Source organism: Sinocyclocheilus grahami, unplaced genomic scaffold (genome assembly GCF_001515645.1).
Source record: "Sinocyclocheilus grahami isolate Dianchi unplaced genomic scaffold, SAMN03320097.WGS_v1.1 scaffold316.1, whole genome shotgun sequence".
Lineage (NCBI taxonomy): Eukaryota > Metazoa > Chordata > Actinopteri > Cypriniformes > Cyprinidae > Sinocyclocheilus > Sinocyclocheilus grahami.
In genome coordinates, this window is record NW_015505495.1 from 1,257,832 (window position 1) to 1,281,751 (window position 23,920).

General features: G+C 35.3%; 1 protein-coding gene across 1 annotated transcript in view; it reads right to left on the reverse strand.

Moving 5' to 3' along the window:
• LOC107601975 (mannosyl-oligosaccharide 1,2-alpha-mannosidase IA-like) overlaps positions 1-23,171 on the reverse strand; it is a 126,246-nt gene extending 103,075 nt beyond the window's left edge. Inside the window, exons 1-4 of the mRNA XM_016294348.1 lie at positions 22,998-23,171; positions 13,696-13,869; positions 13,347-13,562; positions 11,722-11,818 (exon numbers count right to left, since the gene is read on the reverse strand). Coding sequence (XP_016149834.1) covers positions 11,722-11,818; positions 13,347-13,562; positions 13,696-13,869; positions 22,998-23,171 — 661 coding nt within the window. The remainder of the gene's footprint in view (positions 1-11,721; positions 11,819-13,346; positions 13,563-13,695; positions 13,870-22,997) is intronic.
• Between the last annotated feature and the right edge of the window lie 749 nt (positions 23,172-23,920).

Sequence of the window (23,920 nt, forward strand, 5' to 3'; positions counted from 1 at the left end):
ACCGATCGGTGTATGACATCAAAGTACCGCGAGAGCGATTCAAAAGCATGCAGAGGAGTCTGCTCTCTAATCACTCTCGCGGTACTTTGATGTCATACACCGATCGGTATGATGGTGATGATCCGCTTAAAATCCAACGCGCCAAATAATTCACCCAATTCGTTCAAAATGTGGATTAAGAAATGAAATGCCACTGTGTGTTGCTCGGAGACGAACAGTTCTGCTTTGTCTTTATATCTTCGTTGGCAAAATTGAGCAAAACAGACAACATTGTGTCTAAAATAACACAATATTAACTTCTTACTTCCTGAACTGTTGTATAAGATCAGTTTCACATTTGCACTCGTGTGATATTGCACTTAGCCTATTGCTCGTGTGATGTTGCTTACAGGCTATATGATGTAAATATGAGACAAAAACTCAAACGGGGGCATTTTTGCCCCATATCTTGAATTTTAGGGACATTCTAACTACGTTCTCTAGGCTCCATCACACAGTTAGTTGTTGCTCCGCCTCATAAGACACCTGTATATATATATATATATATATATATATATATAGTTCTTAGTTTTAGTATTATTATAGAAATTTTAGTCTGTCACATGTGGTTGCTAGTGTCTTGCTGGTTGCCAGGGTGTTGCTTTGCGTTTGCCAAAGTGATGTGGGTGATTGCCAGGACATTACTTTGCAGTTGCTAGGGTGTTGCTATGTGGTTTTTGATATTTTGAATGGTTTTTAGTCTGTCATATGGGGTGTTCTGCTGGTTGCCAGGGTGTTGCTATGCAGTTACATATAACAATACACCATTTAATTGAAAGATAGTAAATAACATACAGTGCTATTAAATGTATATTTATTTAGCCTATTTACTAAATTAGAAATAAATATATGAAAAAAATGTATTTGATAAAAATTAACCAGCAAAATAAACATATATAGGTAGAGATGTGTGTTTGTGTGTTAAAATATATAAATACATTTGCATATTCATATAAAATAACACACACACACACAAACATTTTCCCCCGGTTTCACAGACAAGGCCTAGTCCCAGACTAAAATGCATGTCTTGGCTGTTTTAACTGAAATAAACTTATCTTAAAATATGTCAGTGCCATTGTTTTGTCTCAAGATGCACACGAGTGATGTTATTTTCTAAGGCACGTTTATAAAAGATACTTAAATAATACTTAAAGATACTTAAACCTAATTTAACTATGGCCTAATCCTAGTTTAACCTAAGCCCTGTCTGTGAAACCAGGCCATAAACTAACAAAAATTAGCCATGATTTATTGGTTTTAATAAATTGGTTTTCTAAAGTATTCTAGTTCTCTCTGGCCCACTTTTTGGTAAAAGTTTTTAATTTTGCTTATTTTGTATGACAGTAAAATAGGATGCAATCGGCTTTATTGGGCCAGAATAAGCTGCAAATCAAACCAACGTGAAACTTCTCGTATTACATCTAACTCTTTTGGAATCTTTATTTTTAAGAGTGAATGCTACTTTAACTACTTTGAACTATGAGTTGCAAAAGAGCATTCCCAACTACTGGCCTCACACACACACTTTCTCTCTCTCACAAACACACAGCGGCCCTGAGATCCACATGGCAGAGACAGACAGTCAATATCGCCCTACTGTGCTTCAGTTCTCTAGCATCACCTCTCTGAGCACCCGCTGGGCAAACACCCGCTAGAAGCAGCGTCACGCCGCACAAACCATCCAAATAACAGTGCAATCAAGACAATGCAAACCCATACAAATGTAATTTATAGTTCAGCTCTTACTCTTTTCTAAATGACAGATGTATTCAATTTGGACAGAATTAAAATCACAAAGTATGCCTGTGAAATTCAACACAACCTCACTAAGGGAAAACTAGTCCTGTCCGGACAGAGCCTGAAGCGAAACTACAAAACAAGTGAAACATTCATTAAACAGTTTGATCTTTCAATTAAACGATCTACAACTCACACGGGATGGAGGCGTTCCGATCATTAATCAAGTCAATGAATTAGCTTTCATCGCATCATGCCGGAGCTTTCCATGGTCATTGTTGTGGTGTCGCTGAGTGATGGCGAGCAGACGCCTGCTACAAAACCGCCTGACAGTCACATTCATCCAGGAGCTTCATCACTCAAAGCACTCAATGGGCTTTGATGCTTTCAACATGCAATATTTATTGGATCATGTCAAAAAGCAAAGTGAATTCTCAGCATAAATTAAGCGCCACTATTTAGATCTGTAATGACATTCTGACTGATTCCTTCATTTACAGCATCCCTTCAGATGTTTCACTGAATTGTGCAGACACTCTTTTATCAGTTTCCCCCATCAGGTACACTTATTCCAAAAGCGTAATTAAATAAACAATCATAATTTAGCTGTTAATGATTAATTTCCACCATCTGTCCAACCCTTATTTACATGGTCCATTTTTGCAGTTGTGGCCTAATGGTTAGAGAGTCAGACTTGTAACCCAAAGATCACGGGTTCGAGTCTCGGTGCCGGCAGGGATTGTAGGTGGGGGGAGTGAATATACAGTGCTCTCTTCCACCCTCAATACCCTCAATAAAAATGAAGATCCCAAAAGAGAAGTTCCTTAAGAATGAGAATCTAGATAACTTTTAGAGTTACAGGCACGACAACTTTAGAAAAAGAACATTTAATATTTAAACATGTATGTTCTCTGTTGATAGAAAATCACAAGATACATTTCTAGTTTCAACATTATTTTGTTCTTCAGATATTCCTCTTTAAAAGAAATAAGTATCAGCTGTATGCAAAATGACCCACATTTGGTTTTTGACCACTGAAAATGTGTACAATTGTCCAGTTTACTCATGGAGTCACATTAACATCTCCATATCTCCATCACCATCGAGGGCCTTTAAAATGAAGATACCAAAAGGAAAGTTTGTTAAGAACCAGAATCTAAAAGGATATTAAGATATCTTTAATACTTCTTGAGTTACAGGCAGGCAAACTCGAGGCAAAAACTGCAACCGTTGACATATAATGGAACAAAAATGGCTAAAGTCAACAGATTTCACTAGTAGACCTAATAATCTCTGTGTACAAATAAAATAAAGATTCTGCCAGCATTCTAAAGTCATTTTTACCCCAATAAATTGGCTCAAAATATCAGGTGAAACTTGTCATTTTGAACCCCCTCTACAAAATAGTGAATTCCTCTGTAAATATACATCAGTGACATTTAATATTTTGACTTTCATCACCATTTATATTTGTCTTTCTACAGAAAAAATATCATCAAAATCAAAAACTTGAGCCGGGGACATCTGGTTGAGTTGACACGGAATGACCTTGTATTGTTTTTATCATCAGCCACCTGTAATCTATAAGCCTTAATAATGCCACTGTTTGCATTAGCCGTCACCACTAATAATAGCTGTTTGTTTTTCGCTCCCATGTTAATAACACCTATGAAAACTAGCAGGCAAAAAAGAAGAAAGCCACATTCTATATGAGAATTATTTGTGTGTGGATCCGTTCTGAATTATTCATTTCCTGTTTTCCACTCTATTTTCTAGTTTGCTTCACAATAATGAAAAAGAAATGTCCCTAACGTACGGCTTCAGAACAGGTACTGAATATAAAGCGAGCCAGAGAAAAAATACAAGTATTAAAGGGAATATGAGATATGAGCATAAGAAACACACCGCGGATGTGTCCCAGTGACTTTCAGTATATCAGAATGTTTTCGACAAGTCGGCTAAATTCAGATGCAATCTTCCCGTGTGTCTATTTACTCATGGGATTGAACTAAAGGACACGGCATTCAATTTCATACTCAGCTTCACAGGGACACATAAAGATCAAGGAACTTGTAAGAGGCGGGAAACCTGTACGCAGCAAGAAACGCACAACCCTGTTGGATTATCGGATTAGTTGTTTCACAAAGTAGGACATCTTTTTCCCAAGCTTGAAGGAATTTGTCACAAAATGACTAATTCACATCCTGCATCGATCTTCCGATTGGTAAGACAGATAGTTTCCTGAGGCTAATTGGGTTGCTCTGATAGAAAACAGCAATTAAGTGATAAAGAGTTTGACCCTTGAATCTGTGGGACGTCACTTTTCTGTTAGAAAACACCATTAAACTATTCATAACTATTCAGTGCTGTAGTAAGTAAAAAGATTCAATTTCTGTGTTTTTGCTGCCACAAAAACTATCCCAGATAATCCCTCCCCTAAAACAAATGTGACTGGTCGCTTTAGATGTCAGCCAGATGTTCTCCTTCTAACTAATGATGGTTTTTGGTCAAAATACTGGCTATAGTGTTGCCATAGTGTTGGTATGTGGTTGTCAGGGTGTTGTGTGTACATTATGTTCCAGGACATTGCTATGCAGTTGCTAGGGTGTTGCTATGTGGTTGCTAATATATTCGGAGTGGTTTTAGTCTGTCAAATGGGGTTGCTAGTGTTGTGCTGGTTGCCAGGGGGTTGCAAAGGTGTTATGGGTCATTGCCAGCACATTGCTATGTGGTTGCTAATATATTCTGAATGGTTTTAGTCTGTCAAATGTGGTTGCTGGTGTTCTGCTGGTTGCCAGGGTGTTGCTAAGTGGTGACCGAGGAGTTATGGGTGATTGTCAGGACATTGCTATGAAGTTGCTAGGGTGTTTCTATGTGGTTGCTAAGGTATGTGGTTGCTAGTGTTCTGCTGGTTGCCAGTGTGTTGCTAAGTGGTTGTCAAGGTGTTTTGGGTGATTGTCAGGACATTGCTATGTAGTTGCTAGGGTGTTGCTAAGTGGTTGCCAAGGTGTTATGGGTGATTGTCAGGACATTGCTATGCAGTTGCTAGGTGCTGCTATGTGGTTGCTAATATATTCTGAATGGTTTTAGTCTGTCAAATGTGGTTGCTGGTGTTCTGCTGGTTGCCAGGGTGTTGCTAAGTGGTTGCCAAGGTGTTATGGGTGATTGTCAGGACATTGCTATGCAGTTGCTAGGTGCTGCTATGTGGTTGCTAATATATTCTGAATGGTTTTAGTCTGTCAAATGTGGTTGCTGGTGTTCTGCTGGTTGCCAGGGTGTTGCTAAGTGGTTGCCAAGGTGTTATGGGTGATTGTCAGGACATTGCTATGAAGTTGCTAGGGTGTTTCTATGTGGTTGCTAAGGTATGTGGTTGCTAGTGTTCTGCTGGTTGCTAAGTGGTTGCCAAGGTGTTTTGGGTGATTACTAAGCGGCAACCTCCCGCTCTCTCTCGTGAAGCCAACACGGAAGTGACTTAAACTGTAATTCGTCAACTGGCCGCTAGAGGCTGACTGCAAAAGGGAGTCCCATAGACTCCCCATGTTAAAATGCCCAACTTTACAGCAGAAAAAAAACATGTTTACAGACTGGTTCAAAAAATGATTTTGGTCTATATAGCTAATTTAATAACAGCTCTAAATAATAACAGCTCTCAGTGATATGTGTCGGGTCCCCGCTATAATAGCAGCAACATTCACAAATGTTTACAGAACAAGCGGGAACCCAGTGTGCCTGTAGTTTTCTCTATTTCTGTTTTATCACGTGATAGAAAGTCTAAGGCCTTCTCAAGCCGTACGGCTGACTCATCTAATCTGCGGCCTGTTATGCATCAAACTAATATTGCTGTTGAGACAAACTGCAATGCCATCAAGTTAGCATTTTTAAACATTCGCTCACTAAAAAATAAATCATTTCTAATCAATGACGTAACCACAAACAACCTGGATTTTATGTTTCTAAACAAAACATGGCTAGAAGACAGCTACAGTGCAACAGTCCTCAATGAAACAGCCCCTCCTAACTTTACTTTCATGAGTGTTTGCAGGACTGTTAGGAGAGGTGGAGGTGTAGCTGCTCTATTTAAAGATGTCTATCAATGCAAGCAAGTGTCATTTGGTCAGTACTTGTCTTTTGAATATCTAGGGATTGTGTTGAAAGGTGCTCCACGTATTCTGTTTATCATTATTTACAGGCCTCCAAAATACTCTCCAGCCTTTGTTGAAGAGTTCACAGAAATGCTATCAATGATTTCCTCAGAGTTTGACTGTTTTGCTATTGCAGGGGATTTTAATATTCACATAGATAACGCAGAAAACAAAACTACAATAGAAATTATAACTGTTTTAAACACTTTTGACCTGATTCAGCATGTGCATGAACCCACACACAATCGGGGACATACTCTAGATTTACTCATCAGCAGAGGTCTAAACATTTCATCCATTGTTATTAAGGACGTAGCACTATCTGATCACTTCTGTATTTTCTTTGATATATTGATATCTGCTACCACCGAATCTAGACCTGTCTCTGTCAGAAAGAGATGCATTAACGAGAACACTAGTGTGCTATTTATGGAGGCTATATCTTTAACACCAAGCATTTCTGCAGACTCTGTTGATCTTCTTCTTGATTCTTTTAACTCAAAAGTTAAGAATGTTATTGATGGCATTGCTCCTGTGAAAGTCAGCAAGAAGACTGACAGACAGAAATCAGCTTGGAGAAAATCAACAGCAGTTCAGAGTATGAAAAGACAATGCAGAAAAGCTGAGCGGATGTGGCGGAAGACGAAACTTGAAATTCACTATAGCATCTATAAAGACAGCCTTCGTGCTTTCAATGTGGAACTAGGCAAAGCTAGACAGTCATTCTTCTCAAACCTTATAAACAGTAACTTAAACAACACTCACACTCTTTTTGCTACTGTTGAGAGACTGACAAACCCCCCCAAGTCAGATTGCCAGTGAAATGCTCTCCGACAGCAAATGCAATGAGTTTGCTTCCTTCTTTTCTGAGAAGATCAATAATATCAGGAAGGCGATTAGCACATCCCCAAGTTATGCAGAGGTCAGACAGATTATATCGACCGCAATATCAAAAAGAAGATACTACTTTTGAAGAAATTGATAGCAACATTTTAGAAGAAATAGTACAGCACCTTAAATCGTCAACCTGCTATCTTGACACACTTCCCACATATTTTTTTCAAAAGGGTGCTTAACTGTTTAGAAGCAGGTCTCTTAGAAGTGATGAATGCCTCACATCTTTCTGGGACTTTTCCAAACTCCCTGAAAACTTCAGTTGTTAAGCCCCTTCTGAAAAAGAGCAATCTTGATAACACCATATTGAGCAACTATAGACCAATATCAAATCTTCCTTTTATAGGAAAGATTATTGAAAAGGTAGTCTTTAATCAGCTGAACAAATACTTAAACTCAAATGGATACCTGGACAATTTTCAATCTGGTTTTCGACCGCATCACAGCACAGAGACCGCACTCATTAAGATAATAAATGATATTCGCTTAAATTCTGAATCTGGCAAAATATCAGTGCTGGTACTACTAGATCTCAGTGCTGCGTTTGATACTGTCGATCATAACATACTACTAGAGAGACTGGAAAACTTGGTTGGGCTTTCTGGCATGGTAATTAAATGGTTCAGGTCATACTTAGAAGGGAGAGGTTATTATGTGAGTATAGGAGAGCATAAGTCTAAGTGGACGTCCATGACATGCGGAGTCCCACAAGGCTCAATTCTTGCACCGCTCTTGTTTAGCCTGTATATGCTCCCACTAAGTCAAATAATGAGAAAGAACCAAATTGCCTATCACAGCTATGCAGATGATACCCAGATTTACCTAGCCTTATCTCCAAATGACTACAGCCCTATTGACTCCCTCTGCCAATGCACTGATGAAATTAACAGTTGGATGTGCCAGAACTTTCTTCAGTTAAACAAGGAAAACTGAAGAAAGTTCTGGCACATCCAACTGTTAATTTCATTTCATGAAGTCATTGCATTTGGAAACAAAGATGAAGTTCAAGGGTTCACACAAAACAAGGGGAGTGCGCTTTTAGTTATTATGCCACCCCCAGTTGGAACCAGCTTCCAGAAAAGATCAGATGTGCTAAAACATTAGTCACATTTAAATGCAGACTCAAAACTCATCTGTTAAGCTGTTAATTTATTGAATGAGCACTGTGCAATGTCCGAACTGATTGCACTATATTGTATGTATAATCCTTTTCTACTCTTAACTGTTTTAAATTAATTTTAAACCTCTTAAATTTTTTAATCATTTTCAAAGTTTTTAAATTCCTTGTTGTATTGTTGTGATTTCTTTTCTTTTCTTTTATTTAAAGCACTTTGAATTACCATTGTGTATGAAATGTGCTATATAAATAAACTTGCCTTGCCTAATTTTCCCCTTCATGACTGTGAGGGGGGTGAATTTTTTTATAACTCGTCCGTTTAAATTATATTAAGCCTTAAAGTTCTGCATAATTAAGGGTGTGGCCACTTGAGTGACAGGTGGATTGCCGCTGCTGTCACCACCGTCGAGCTAGGTGGGTGTGGCTTCAGCAAGCAGTTCCCGTCTCTTTGCCCATTTTCGATTATCCGGGAGTGACGCGCTGCCAATATGGCGACGGCTGCTTCCGCCCACTTTGAGCTTCAAAAACGCTCTTCGGAAACCTACGGGTGACGTCACGGACACTACATCCATGTTTTTATACAGTCTATGGTGATTACCAGCAGATTGCTATTGCTATGCTATTCCAGATAATCCCGTCACTAAAACTACTGTAAAACAACTATGATTGGTCAATTTAAATGTCAGTCAGACATTCTCCTTCTCTCTAAGGTCGGTTCTTGGTCAAAATACTGTCCTACAGAGCACATAAGAAAAACATTCGCTCAATTTGATGTCAGATGAGTGGACGGTACTGACCTCATTCCCACACTGACCTTTCATATTGTCTATAACCGGTTGAAATCCATGTTTCTCACTTCTTATTGCAAAGTAACATTCCAAATGTCAAGTGTGCTGATATTTCTACAGTACAGGCCACATGATTACAGTACCGGAGCCGGTCTAAAGCTGCAGGTCTCTGACTAGAGAGGATTCTGCATCGAAAGCAGACTGATTTTTTTATGAAGAGAGTAATAGAGTGGTTTCATGTTCCACCAGAACTGTGAGAACAGGGTAAATCAGGTGGAACCACAGAAACAGTCACTTGTTCTATAAGATCAGGAGGTCTGAGATCACAGTGAATTCAGAATGTCTTTGAAATTATAACTGAGGTTGCAAACAGGAGGCAGAATTATAAATCTGAGCATATCACACCAGTCCTCAGGTCCTTACACTGGCTTCCAGTTATATTTAGGATTGATTTTAAAGTACTTTTACTTGTTTATAAATCACTCAATGGCCTAGGACCTAAATACATAGCAGATATGTTCACCTAACAGACCACTCAGATCATCAGGATCGAGTCAGTTAGAAATACCAAGGGTTCACACAAAACAAGGGGAGTGCGCTTTTAGTTATTATGCCACCCCCAGTTGGAACCAGCTTCCAGAAAAGATCAGATGTGCTAAAACATTAGTCACATTTAAATGCAGACTCAAAACTCATCTGTTAAGCTGTTAATTTATTGAATGAGCACTGTGCAATGTCCGAACTGATTGCACTATATTGTATGTATAATCCTTTTCTACTCTTAACTGTTTTAAATTAATTTTAAACCTCTTAAATTTTTTAATCATTTTCAAAGTTTTTAAATTCCTTGTTGTATTGTTGTGATTTCTTTTCTTTTCTTTTATTTAAAGCACTTTGAATTACCATTGTGTATGAAATGTGCTATATAAATAAACTTGCCTTGCCTAATTTTCCCCTTCATGACTGTGAGGGGGGTGAATTTTTTTATAACTCGTCCGTTTAAATTATATTAAGCCTTAAAGTTCTGCATAATTAAGGGTGTGGCCACTTGAGTGACAGGTGGATTGCCGCTGCTGTCACCACCGTCGAGCTAGGTGGGTGTGGCTTCAGCAAGCAGTTCCCGTCTCTTTGCCCATTTTCGATTATCCGGGAGTGACGCGCTGCCAATATGGCGACGGCTGCTTCCGCCCACTTTGAGCTTCAAAAACGCTCTTCGGAAACCTACGGGTGACGTCACGGACACTACATCCATGTTTTTATACAGTCTATGGTGATTACCAGCAGATTGCTATTGCTATGCTATTCCAGATAATCCCGTCACTAAAACTACTGTAAAACAACTATGATTGGTCAATTTAAATGTCAGTCAGACATTCTCCTTCTCTCTAAGGTCGGTTCTTGGTCAAAATACTGTCCTACAGAGCACATAAGAAAAACATTCGCTCAATTTGATGTCAGATGAGTGGACGGTACTGACCTCATTCCCACACTGACCTTTCATATTGTCTATAACCGGTTGAAATCCATGTTTCTCACTTCTTATTGCAAAGTAACATTCCAAATGTCAAGTGTGCTGATATTTCTACAGTACAGGCCACATGATTACAGTACCGGAGCCGGTCTAAAGCTGCAGGTCTCTGACTAGAGAGGATTCTGCATCGAAAGCAGACTGATTTTTTTATGAAGAGAGTAATAGAGTGGTTTCATGTTCCACCAGAACTGTGAGAACAGGGTAAATCAGGTGGAACCACAGAAACAGTCACTTGTTCTATAAGATCAGGAGGTCTGAGATCACAGTGAATTCAGAATGTCTTTGAAATTATAACTGAGGTTGCAAACAGGAGGCAGAATTATAATTAGAATTTTAGAAAGCAGAATTAAAATGGAATGAAAATCATATAATGCATTCCCTTTTTCACTGCAAATGACCCCCCAAAAATCTATTTCCAGAAACATAAGATGATATTAATAATAAATGCTTGATATGACATACAAAGAAAATGTATATATATATTTTTTTTTAACTATATCTATTTTGAAAACAACTAAAGACAAGTTTCTTAAAAACTTGATAAAACAAATGACATCAAATAGAACCAAATTAGAGTCACTCAATTTATTAATTATAAATAATGTATTAAAACCAATGTATCATTATGCGTATATATATATATATATATATATAAAATATGCATATAAAATGACATACAATAACAAAAAATTGGCATAGTTGTATTGTCACAAAAACTTGTCTTTAATATCTTAAAGTGAAATGTATTAAATTGAATGAAATATATCAATTCAATATAAATTCTGTTTCATTATAATGTATAATTTTTATTTTAAGGTGGTTTTTGGTTTTGTGACAAAACAAACAATGACATCCTTAATTTTAATTTATTTAAACCAAATTAGAAATATTAACTAATTTATTAAAACTGATTGCGATGCATAGACATAACAATAAATTGGCATAGTTGTATTGTCACAAAAACTTGTCTTTAATCAAAATGAAATGTATAAAATATAATAAAATATATAAATGAAATATACATTTTCTATTTCATTATATTTTATACATTTCATTTTAAGATGATTAAAAACATATTTAATCAAAACAAAACAAATAATTAAAATACATTTTAAGTAATTTATTACAACCATATTAGAAATATTAACTAATATTTCAACTAATTTATTAAAACCCATTTATTATGCATAGACATCATAAACAAAAAGACTAAATACAAATCTTTACATATGCATACAAATTTGCATACAATAACAATAAATCGGCATGGTTGCATCGTCACAAAAACTTGTCTTGGGCTAATGAAATTATAATGAATTGTTGTGGATAAATTCCTCTTCCTGTCATTCCAATTCCAATTTTAATTCAACATCCTGTGCCAGTTCATTCTGAATTCTGACCTAATGCAAGCTGAAGAAAACAATAAAACTTGAACAATAAAATTTGATGTAAAATGATAACCTCACTCACCAAACATATTCCCAGTGTTTCCATTCCTAGTCAGAGGTCGAAGTTCATTCTTTCCCCAAGCGTAAAGTTTATAGTTGTCCCAGGCAAACTTCATCATCTGCAAACACAAAACAAACAGGTTAAGATGTGAGAGATCAGCTCACCCATTAAATGTGCTTCTAACAATACGTTTAGTGTGCAGATACTGGCATTCAAACAAAAAGATGATAACAGGATGCAAAAATGTCCAAAGCCATCAAAAGCACAGATGTTCGCTGATCAACAACAAGCAAAAATGAAGATGAATCAGAAGAATACGGGCTTTAATAACACATTAGACGACGATACCTCTGGTGCTTTGAAGCATGGATAAATGCAGTTGAGGACTGGAAACATTACAGGAAGAAATATGAGCATGTCATGAATGACAAGGAAAAACAACAAAGAATTGAATCATGTTCCACAAGCTCTATTTATTTCTGCTGAAAGCAACACACTGTCATAATTAGCTGTGCTTTAAGGCGGGCAGACCTGCAGAATTACTTTCATCAAATAAATACAGAAATTCATGAACAGACAGACGACATCAAAGAAATGAACTGTTACCTCCATGCATTAATCAAGTAATAAAAATAATTAATAAACACATAATCATTGTTTTCTCGTCACCATTAACCACTGCACATTCAAATGAGTTGTTTTGTTCTGCAAGTGTGTTAAACAGTATTCTTCTTAAAACTTGACTTTTTAAACACATGTTTGTGATAAGCTAAGTAAATACATCAATATTTTTAAGCAATGACAACCAAATAAGAATTATTCAAACTAATTTATATAAAACAATGTATTGTTATGCATATACATTATAAATAAAAATAAATATGCATTTAAATATATATTTGATATATATATATATATATTTTTTTTTTTTTTTTTTAAAGAAATTAACACTTATTCAGCAAGGATGCATTAACTTGATCAAAAGTGAAGACAGTAAAGACATTTATAATACAAATATTTACATTTCAAATAAATGCTGTTCTTTTGAACTTTCTATTCATCAAAGACTCCTGGAAAAATAACTTTTTCTTCAAAAATATGAAGCAGCACAACTGTTTTGAACACTGATAATAATCATAAATGTTTCTCGAGCAGCAAATCAGCATATTATACTGATTTCTGAAGATCATGTGACACTGAAGACTGGAGTAATGATGCTGAAAATTCAGCTTTAATCACAGAAATAAATTACATTTGAACATAGTATATTCAAATACTATTTGAATAGCTATTTTAAATTGTAATAATATTTAACATTTTTTACTGTATTTTTGATCAAATATATGCAGCCTTGGTGAGCAGAAGAGACTATTTAAAAAAATTTATATATATATTTTGGAAAAAAAATTGTATATAAAATATGTTTATAAAACTGCATGTCTGCAATCACTACATTAACTACACAGCTCTATTGAATACTTGATTCTGATTATAAAGACAAATATTTTCCCTCATGCACTGATTAAATGTTCATAATAACACCAGGGAAATAAAACATCAATACGTTTTCATTTTGGCTTCTAAGATCTATCCCTAAAATAAGATCATGGGTCTTGAATGGGTTTGAGTTGATTAAGGAGCATTACAAAGAACCCGGGCTCTACTGCTGCTGTGTCCAAAGCTCTGAGCTCGGCGGCGGTGGATCTTGAATCTCCTGGGTTTGAGCTCTGAATGAGTATTTCAGCACAGCTCTGGATGACGCCTGGCACCAGCAACCTCCAGAATGCAAGCTCTGAAAAAGACTCTCTTCCCTTGAAGCCAATAATTGATGTGGGATCTCCTCCAAACACGCAATAAAAGGGCTTTCGACATGACAGGGAATTAGCAGGAAGAAATTCCAACCGCGATACTTATTTGAGCTCGAGATGAAGGAGCAGCTGGGCCGGGATGTGGCCAATTCTTGTATTGCATGAAGCTTTTGTGATCGTCTGTTACTGATGAACGATGGTGGGCTTTTTGCTCAGAGCGACTGCAACGCTTCGGTTTTGAGATGTGCTTGTTTTGTCTCTCCTGAGGCAGTTCAGGGCCAAAGAAAAGGAAAACACATGGCAGGTTTTCTCCCTGTTTGCACTTCATGTCCACTTTATCTACCGATGGAGAGGAGCTGAGCTGGAAGAGTTTTATCACAGATTTCATAAACACAAACACAGACAGTCTAGCAGTGTAAATACATTCTGCGCTGCTGTCAAAGCAAAAATTTAACATACGTGCCTTTCCTTTTATGCTGCCAGACTGAATGGGCACATATATAAACACTCCACACTACTGACTCTGACAGCCGACAACAGTAATACGAGCAGTTAAATATGACTAAAGAGCCAGCAGAGACTTTACACACACAGATCTGTCATAAGACAAACGCTATTTGAACACTAGTCTATATAGTAACATACAGTAACATTATATGCAGTATATTATATATGAATCGCAGTAGACAACACAGCCAATAATGATGCTTATGTAAGGAGAAAAAGGATGTAATGTCACCTAATGCATATACTGTACATATATACATACATACATAATATGCATATAGTGACATTATTCCCTTTTCTCCTTATTATTCATAAAAACCATGGGTAGTGGAGCAAAAGCAGTAAAGAGAGCTGGTAAATCTGTGAATGTTCACAGTGAATGAGGTCAGGTCAGTGTGATGAATGTCTATAAAGAACCAGCACACTTCATGACATACATATACAAATGACTCAGCTGTTTAGAGATTCACAAACGGAGCCATCACATCTCCTCCACATCATGACCTGTCATCTCTCCATCCTAACTGTAAATCAGATGGCAAAGACCCAAAGACAAACAGGCCAGAATCCAGAGAAACGGTCTGCTTTGGTGAGCATAGACATTAGCGCTTAACTTTCACGATTAGATAACTGAATTAACTCTATAACCAGCAGAGCGTGATGACAGAAATGCCACAACCTTGAGTTTGATTGCCAGTACGGATCATTATGCTGGAAATATACATTTAAGCAATATAGTGAACATGGCCTCAGAACTATACTGCTACTTTTTAAAAAAGATTTTTCGGAAAGAAGTCTCTTCTGCTCAGCAAGGCTGCATTTATCTGATCAAAAATACAGTAAAAATTCTGAAATATTATTACAATTTAATATAACAGTTTTCTATGTGAATGTATTGTAAACTGTAATTTATTTCTGTGATCAAAGCTGTATTTTCAGCATCATTACTCCAGTCTTCAGTGTCACATGATCTTCAGAAATCAGTATAATATGCTGATTTGCTGCTCAAGAAACATTTCTGATTATTATCAGTGTTCAAAACAGTTGTGCTACCAAATATATATATATATTTATTTATTTTTATTATTTATTTTTTTTGTGTGTGTGTGTGTGTGTGAAACCCGTGATACATTTTATCTTTCAAGATTCTTTGATGAATATAAAGTTCAAAAGAACAGCATTTATTTGTAACATGCTAACAGTCCAAATTACTTTACTGTTACTTTTGACCAATTTAATGCATCCCTGCTGAATAAAAGTATTAATTACTTTTAAAAAATATATAAAAAATTACTGACCCCAACTTTTGAAGACTATATATATATATATATATATATATATATATATATATATATATAAAAATGAGGGATGGGAAGATTCCCAGATTCACTCAGTGCATCGGCATAAAAGGTTTAAAAAGTGTGCATCGGCTACAAGTTGTCAATTATATCGCGATGCATCATTTCTAACATATTTGCATCGGTAAAAACCGATTCATTTATATATAATTACTAGTGGATGCGCTATACTTTTATTATTTAGAAAGTGACCAATAATCTGTGACCAATATCTTATATGTAGTTTGATTTCTCCTCTCAAACTGTTTCTCAAGCGTGCTCTCTCATCACCGCTGCTGCTGCGTGAATATGACGCATCACAACACTACAGAGACCCGAGGAAAAACTGGGATTAAAGTCCAAAACCTGACTTGAAATAACCTAACAAATCAATCGGGGCTAAAGCGGTTCCATTAACAACAAATTAAATTCACACAATCTCACTAATTTGTGCACGCTTATTCTTAAGCAGACCTTAATGTCGATCATGGATCAAATCGCTCCACCATGACAAACAGCCAATATATCTATGCATTTGAGACGTTGTGTTTTCCTCAGTGCATAACTGTTATGTGACAGGTATATTTTTCATCTGTAAATGTTAGAAAGTCATGCAAACATACTAAATAACCGGATCCCACCTTACAAGTGAAAATTAACCCATCAATCACATCTGGTTACTCCACAAAGCAGATGAACAGCACAACAAGGCCAGTGGTTCAAATGAATCAGATACTGATGAGGAAGCAGCATGGTGATGTTTAAGCCCGGACACTATGAAATATATAATACTGCACATACACACACACACACACACACACACACACACACACTTGTATTTGCATATAAAGTGCAGACATGAAATCCAGATGGTACTAATAAAAGAATTCACAAACATTTGGAGAGCTTATAAATCTACGGAATTATGATTTGCAATCTGTCCGTATGCGATCTGTGTGCAACAATCACAAATTACATACAAAAACGACTAAGATCACGCCTCACAAACAGAGACGGCAGCTCTTTATTAAGATCTCAGAAAACACGTGATGTAAATGTCTCAGACAGCTTAAATGATGAGCAAATAAAGCCATTACAGAAACATTCGGAGTATTTCCAGCAAATGAGAGAACACATTCCCATGTCTGACACTTTGATGAATTGCTCCTCACTGTGATACATCTATCTTAAAATTGCATAAGCCTCTCGCAAAGTCCCTGCCTGGCACATCAAAACCATCCGCATGCCGGCCTGTTTTTGCACAGAAAGAGAGAAATATATATATATATATATATATATATATTGACCAAATGGAAACATAATGAGTCCCCGGTGTGCTGCATGTGATTCCCAGATGAAGTGAAAGCGAGACGCAGCCATTAATGGGCTTTTATCCGGCGTGGGTCTTTCATCCAGACCTCGGCGAGGTTTAGCAGACAAATTGCAACAAACTTGCATGTAACTTAAGACTTCTCATGTAACCTGTCAAGAACACGTCTGGCTCTTGTTTCACCCCGTAATCAAACGAAGAAAAAAAAAAATCTTTTAAAGACATTTTATTGTGCTTACAGAAGATGAAGCATCCTTTAAAGACCATTAAGAATTTTTTTTTTGCATTGTGACATTATTTTCATGACAATTACCTGTAAGCACTCTATTTCTATCCAATACTCATTACTGTAATAAGTAAATATTTAAATAAATTGCATGCATACACAAACTCTCTCCAACTATTTTATTTATTTACTAATACTATATTTATATATATCTGAATATGATTGATTTATTTTTCTATTTTCTATTTATTTTTCATTTATATTAAAACAATTATAAAATAAATACTAGTACGTATAATAATAAATTGATAAGTATTTCATAATAACTAAATAAATATAATATAATGTATTTTTTATGCATAATTTTATATTATATATACATGTATATATGTATATATGTAATATATATATATATATATATATATATATATATATATATATATATCTCCTTATACTGCATATATAATATTATGCATTATATTAATTCATGAGATATGAAGTATAACACAAACTCTTTGTTTTATAGCAAGAAATATCAGAAAAATTAAGAAAAAAAGTTTGTAATGTCATGATTCACTTCAGAGCTGGTTGGTTTAGTTCAGGGCTTAAAGGTCTTTATTAAAGAATATTTTAAATATGCCTGTGGAGAAAATGAATGCGAAACATCCCTCAGAAAGCCAAGGCTGATTTACTGTCATTAAAAATGAGACACAATGCAAAAAATATTAATGGCCTTAAAAACAAGCATCCTTTTCTTTATGTAAAGTTTAATTTCAAATGATTGTGTGGTGAGATATGACCTGGACATGTTTTTGTGACATTCACCCACGTAGGACATGACAACAAGTCGACAGGCCATAAATGAATGAATGAATGAAAAGTTTTACAGAAAGCTGACTAATAGAAGCCGAACCAATTATTCCTGCAATAAACGTCAGGAAACACTGATCTGACGCAGCAACTAACCAGCCTTTGCTGAGAAACTCACATCACTGAATGTCCAGACACGACAGAGCTGAAGATAAGTATTTACACAACACACAGAAGAGACAGAAGAGAGAAAAACACAGACTGAAACTGTACAGAAGATGATCAGGTTTCACATCAGCTGACCAGTGCTGTGTTAGTATAATATTATCATTTTTATTAATATTTTGAATTAGCTTTTATTTTTATATTTTCCATTTTTTATTTTCATTTCAAAGTTTACATCAACTGACCAGTGTTATTTTAGTATAATTGAGATACTATTATAGATTGTATTAATATTTTGGAATAGCTTTTATTTTTATATTTCCAGTTTATGTTAAATTTTAGTTAAAATTAAAGACCCGTGTTAGTTAAAAGACCAGTGTTATTTTAGCATAACTGAGGTTATTATTTTATAAAAACTATTATAGTTGTATTAACGCTTTTAATTTGTTTTTTTTTCTTTCTATTATATATATATATACAGTGGGTACGGAAAGTATTCAGACCCCCTTAAATTTTTCACTCTTTGTTATATTGCAGCCATTTGCTAAAATCATTTAAGTTAATTTTTTTTCCTCATTAATGTACACACAGCACCCCATATTGACAGAAAAACACAGAATTGTTGACATTTTTGCAGATTTATTAAAAAAGTAAAAAAAAACAAAAAAAAAGTTTTTAATTTTATATCGTTTTATTCTAATGTTGAAGTTTTAATCTTTTTTGGGGATTTGTAACTTTTAAAAAATGTCTATATCATTTTTATTAAGTTTTAGTTTTCATTAATTTAGCAAATTAAGTTAACTAAATACAAATGTACAAATAAATGTTGCCTTGGCTACTAGCGGAATTAAAATAAGTTGCACACACAATTTTATTGATTTTAATAAATAATAATTTTTTTATGGTTTTTGTTTCAATTTCAGTTAACTATATAATAACCCTGTCTGACTGATTAAATCAAACTACTATTATATTCTCTTTGATAGCACGAGTAGCTTCATATTACAGATGAAGACAGTATATACACTGTATAACGATAGTTATTTTATTTTAAAAGTTAGTTTATATATTACAAAACCATGTAGCAATGCCTATTTTCCATAATCAAAATACAAATTAAAGGTAATTGTTATTTTCTTTTTTCTTTTTTGACACAAAGCAAAAAGAACAAATTAAACGATAAGTCTGAAATCAATGCATAACCAGGTTCACATTATGAAACAAGTTTAAAACACACAAGGAAACACTTTTTGGAAACAATATCTTGTGCATTTCTTAGTGTTTCCTGTATTATCAATGCATGTATTTTCCATTTTCCTTTTCATTTTAGTTCAAGTTTTAGTCGTTTTTAAGTATGTCTATATAGCTTTCATTAAGTTTTATTTCAGTTTTAGTTTGAGTTATTTTAGTAGTAATGAGATGCTGCCGGTGTCGTGTCAGTGCATGCATTCTCTGTATTTAACACAGATACAGCACAAACGTTTTAATAAAAAGCAGCGCTCTCTGTTGATTCAGGCTGAAGGCCGGTGAGAGAGCGAGTGCTTATAAATCCTGTAGGTTTAATGCTGTTCAGTTCTGCTGACCGGGAGTTTGACTTATATCAATGATACTAAAATTCTACGGTAAAATCTGTTGTGGTTAACAGTAAGTTCACTTTCTCTATACACTGAAAACCTAATGGGACATTTTGTATAATTTTACAGTTAAATACTGTTAAATGCACCATTTCTGAAAAACAGACAAGCACGTTGATATCTTTTGTTGTTTAAACATGAAAACTACGCTCATCTAACAATTTCATGGGGCACTTAATCTCTTTGAAGCACCTGAACGATTCCGTTCCCAATGCTTAAGTATTGTGCTGTATAAAGTATAGTGAAACAAAAAAACAAAAAAAAAGTTTTTAATTTTATATCGTTTTATTCTAATGTTGAAGTTTTAATCTTTTTTGGGGATTTGTAACTTTTAAAAAATGTCTATATCATTTTTATTAAGTTTTAGTTTTCATTAATTTAGCAAATTAAGTTAACTAAATACAAATGTACAAATAAATGTTGCCTTGGCTACTAGCGGAATTAAAATAAGTTGCACACACAATTTTATTGATTTTAATAAATAATAATTTTTTTATGGTTTTTGTTTCAATTTCAGTTAACTATATAATAACCCTGTCTGACTGATTAAATCAAACTACTATTATATTCTCTTTGATAGCACGAGTAGCTTCATATTACAGATGAAGACAGTATATACACTGTATAACGATAGTTATTTTATTTTAAAAGTTAGTTTATATATTACAAAACCATGTAGCAATGCCTATTTTCCATAATCAAAATACAAATTAAAGGTAATTGTTATTTTCTTTTTTCTTTTTTGACACAAAGCAAAAAGAACAAATTAAACGATAAGTCTGAAATCAATGCATAACCAGGTTCACATTATGAAACAAGTTTAAAACACACAAGGAAACACTTTTTGGAAACAATATCTTGTGCATTTCTTAGTGTTTCCTGTATTATCAATGCATGTATTTTCCATTTTCCTTTTCATTTTAGTTCAAGTTTTAGTCGTTTTTAAGTATGTCTATATAGCTTTCATTAAGTTTTATTTCAGTTTTAGTTTGAGTTATTTTAGTAGTAATGAGATGCTGCCGGTGTCGTGTCAGTGCATGCATTCTCTGTATTTAACACAGATACAGCACAAACGTTTTAAGAAAAGCAGCGCTCTCGGTTGATTCAGGCTGAAGGCCGGTGAGAGAGCGAGTGCTTATAAATCCTGCAGGTTTAATGCTGTTCAGTTCTGCTGACCGGGAGTTTGACTTATATCAATGATACTAAAATTCTACGGTAAAATCTGTTGTGGTTAACAGTAAGTTCACTTTCTCTATACACTGAAAACCTAATGGGACATTTTGTATAATTTTACAGTTAAATACTGTTAAATGCACCATTTCTGAAAAACAGACAAGCACGTTGATATCTTTTGTTGTTTAAACATGAAAACTACGCTCATCTAACAATTTCATGGGGCACTTAATCTCTTTGAAGCACCTGAACGATTCCGTTCCCAATGCTTAAGTATTGTGCTGTATAAAGTATAGTGAAACTTTGGAAGGTGTTTACCATCAGACTTCCTTTATAGTTCATTAGCCATCATCAGGTTACAGTGACTCAGCTTTCCAGAGACATCCACAAGAGATATATTCAAACACAGCAGCACACAGGAAGGTTTCCTGAAGCTGGTATTTCATCAACAGCCAGCAACTGTGTGAAACCCACTAAACTTCCTGCTCTAAAAATGCTCAGCGCCGCTAAAATAACCAAAGAACTGGTCTCGGTGCGTAATGGACCTCAGACTCTTGATGGAGAAGCGATTTGAGGCAATTATTAAACGAACACATAAAAAGCAGGAGGTCGATGGATGAGGAGGAAGTCGGCTGATGGAGGGTCTCAGTCGCTCGTGATTGTGAGCAGCTGCGGTGGGAAAAGCCACAGACGCAGATTAAGGAGCACAAGAGGACATGAAAAGTAGACAAAAATACAGCGGTTAGAGGCTAAATGAGCAGCTACTAAACTCAGCGATTCACAACTGCCTGAAGAATCCAGTTCAGTCCAATTACAAAGGATTTTAGGCACTGGAGTGGTTTTCTGAATAGACAACACTTGGGAATAATAAATTCATCATTATTTACTCATCCTCATCAAAGACCCTTTCAAATAAAGTCAGTTCACTCGGCAACCATATTTGCAGCAGTTCTGGTCACGCAAGACTAACTTCTATCCCCCTGAATGGGCAAATACTGAAAAACTGCTTGAAAATCTGCATGATGTTTCTTATGCTCACGCTGCATTAAAAATAGTATTTACTTCAGGCTGGTCTCAAGCGAGCGTCTCAGGATGCTGACTGTTTCTATGGCAACCAGAGCTTCTAACGGCAACTGCAGTGATGCAACGGCTTTACCAATTGGTGATTGGCTCTTTTATTTAGAAGGAGGGGCCAGAGTTATTATAGTTAACTAAAACTAAAATAAATAAATAAAAATAAATTAAATAAATACATTTGAACTGAAAATAAATATTAAAAAAGTTTATTTTACTTTATTTTGTTTATATATATATATATATATATATATATATATAAAAATAAAAACTAATTCTTAATATTAACAAACTACACTGCAAAACTCAGTATTTTTGAATCTTGTTTTCTAGTACAAATATCTAAACATTCTTAAATCAAGACACATTTAGAGGCAGAAGCAAAATCACTTTTTTAAAAGTGAATTTATGCTTAAAACAAGAAAAACAAATCTGCCAATGGTGTCAGAAAAATACTCGTTTTCTTTTTTAATCAAGTTTATTTCTCCTACTCAATTGGCAGATTTTTTTCTTCTTGTTTTAAGCATAAACTTGCTTAATCTTAATACATTTTCCTGAAAACAAGACTAAATATCTTAAGTCATTTTGCTTTTCAAGGGGTTTAAGCGGGGTTATTTTGTCCATTTTTGGAGCTTGCATCCAAAAAGAACCGTGCAAATATTCTTTAAAATGTGTCCTTTTGTTTTCAACAGAAAAACCTATGAGTTTGAGGATGTAAATAATGACAGAATTCACATTTTTGTCCAAACTATTGCTCACTAACAGTCCGTGTCTACGTGATCTATGGCTGCACTGGAGGAAAAAAGCACAAAGGCAGTGCATAAATATTCTGCCGCTCAGTAGAAATGAATTTGCTACAAAATTGCTTTCGCTCACTATTCTGCTGTTTGCCTTCAACAAACTATCAGCAAGAAATCAAATGCTTTTGGAGAGCGTTCTCGACGTTCAGTAAATAACCGTTAGGAATGGCAAAACCACTGATTTTCTCACAATTAGCTGCATTTGAGGGCACAAAACAATGAAGCGTCCTTTAAACAATGGCAAAGAAACAGCTTATTTGCAAAACATCCCTTATGAGCACACCAAATGTTAAACTAAGCCTGAAAAACGGCATTGTGAGGCGAACGGTGCCATCCATACAAAACACGCTGACGGATTCTCATCAGAACAATAACGAGTTTGTGTGTGAATGCCTCACGCCGAATTATCTCTCCCACTGTCACAATTACCCGCCGTTCGCAGGCCAGACTCCACCGGGACCGGGTTGGATCGTGTCTGGTCCAAATCACAGCTGACCTCCGGTCTGGAGAGCGCAAGTAATTCCAGACGCAGACCACCGGCGTGATTTGGTCTGGGAAGTGATTTACCTTCAGGATTACCTGGAGCCCCACGGCAGCAGCTGCCCATTATAGAGGAGGCTAATCTGGAGAGAAACAAGGTCAGGCATCAAAAACGCCACTGATAGTCCATAAGGCTTCAGGCTCCGTGGGCCCGTGATTGGAGGAAGCGGCCCGGGCCGAATTACTGCCGCCTAAAGAGCTCAGGGCCGCAGCGGGAGAGCGACTAACTAAACGATGGGGAAGAAACTGTTCAACACAAATTTGATTTAAGACGGCAGGGACATTCAGATACTCAATCTACAGTCCTCAATCAGATGCTGAAGTTGAGTCCTGATGGAATGGACATATTCACATGAATATCACAATATCGTAAAACTTTGGATTTGGAAGTCCAAATTTCTTAATTACAAACATTTCATTGTCAACACACACACACACACACACACACATACATATAGTGATTTTAGTATCATTGAGACACAATTATAGCTTTTTATTAATATTTTAATCAGTTTTTATTTTTAGAGTTTCCATTTACATTTTAGTCATTTTGTTGTGTTTTTGTCATTTTTAGCAGTTCTAGTTTTTTTATATATGCCTATATATTTATATATTTTCATTTTGTATTACAGTTTTAGTTTTTTTAATACATGCCTATATAGTTTTTTTATACATTATCTCAGTTTTAGTTTTATATATATAGTATATATATATATCAAGAGGAAGATGAGACACCAGACCCAACAATGCTAATTAACAAATCCTAATTAACAAATATATATATATATATATATATATGTAATTGTATGTATATGT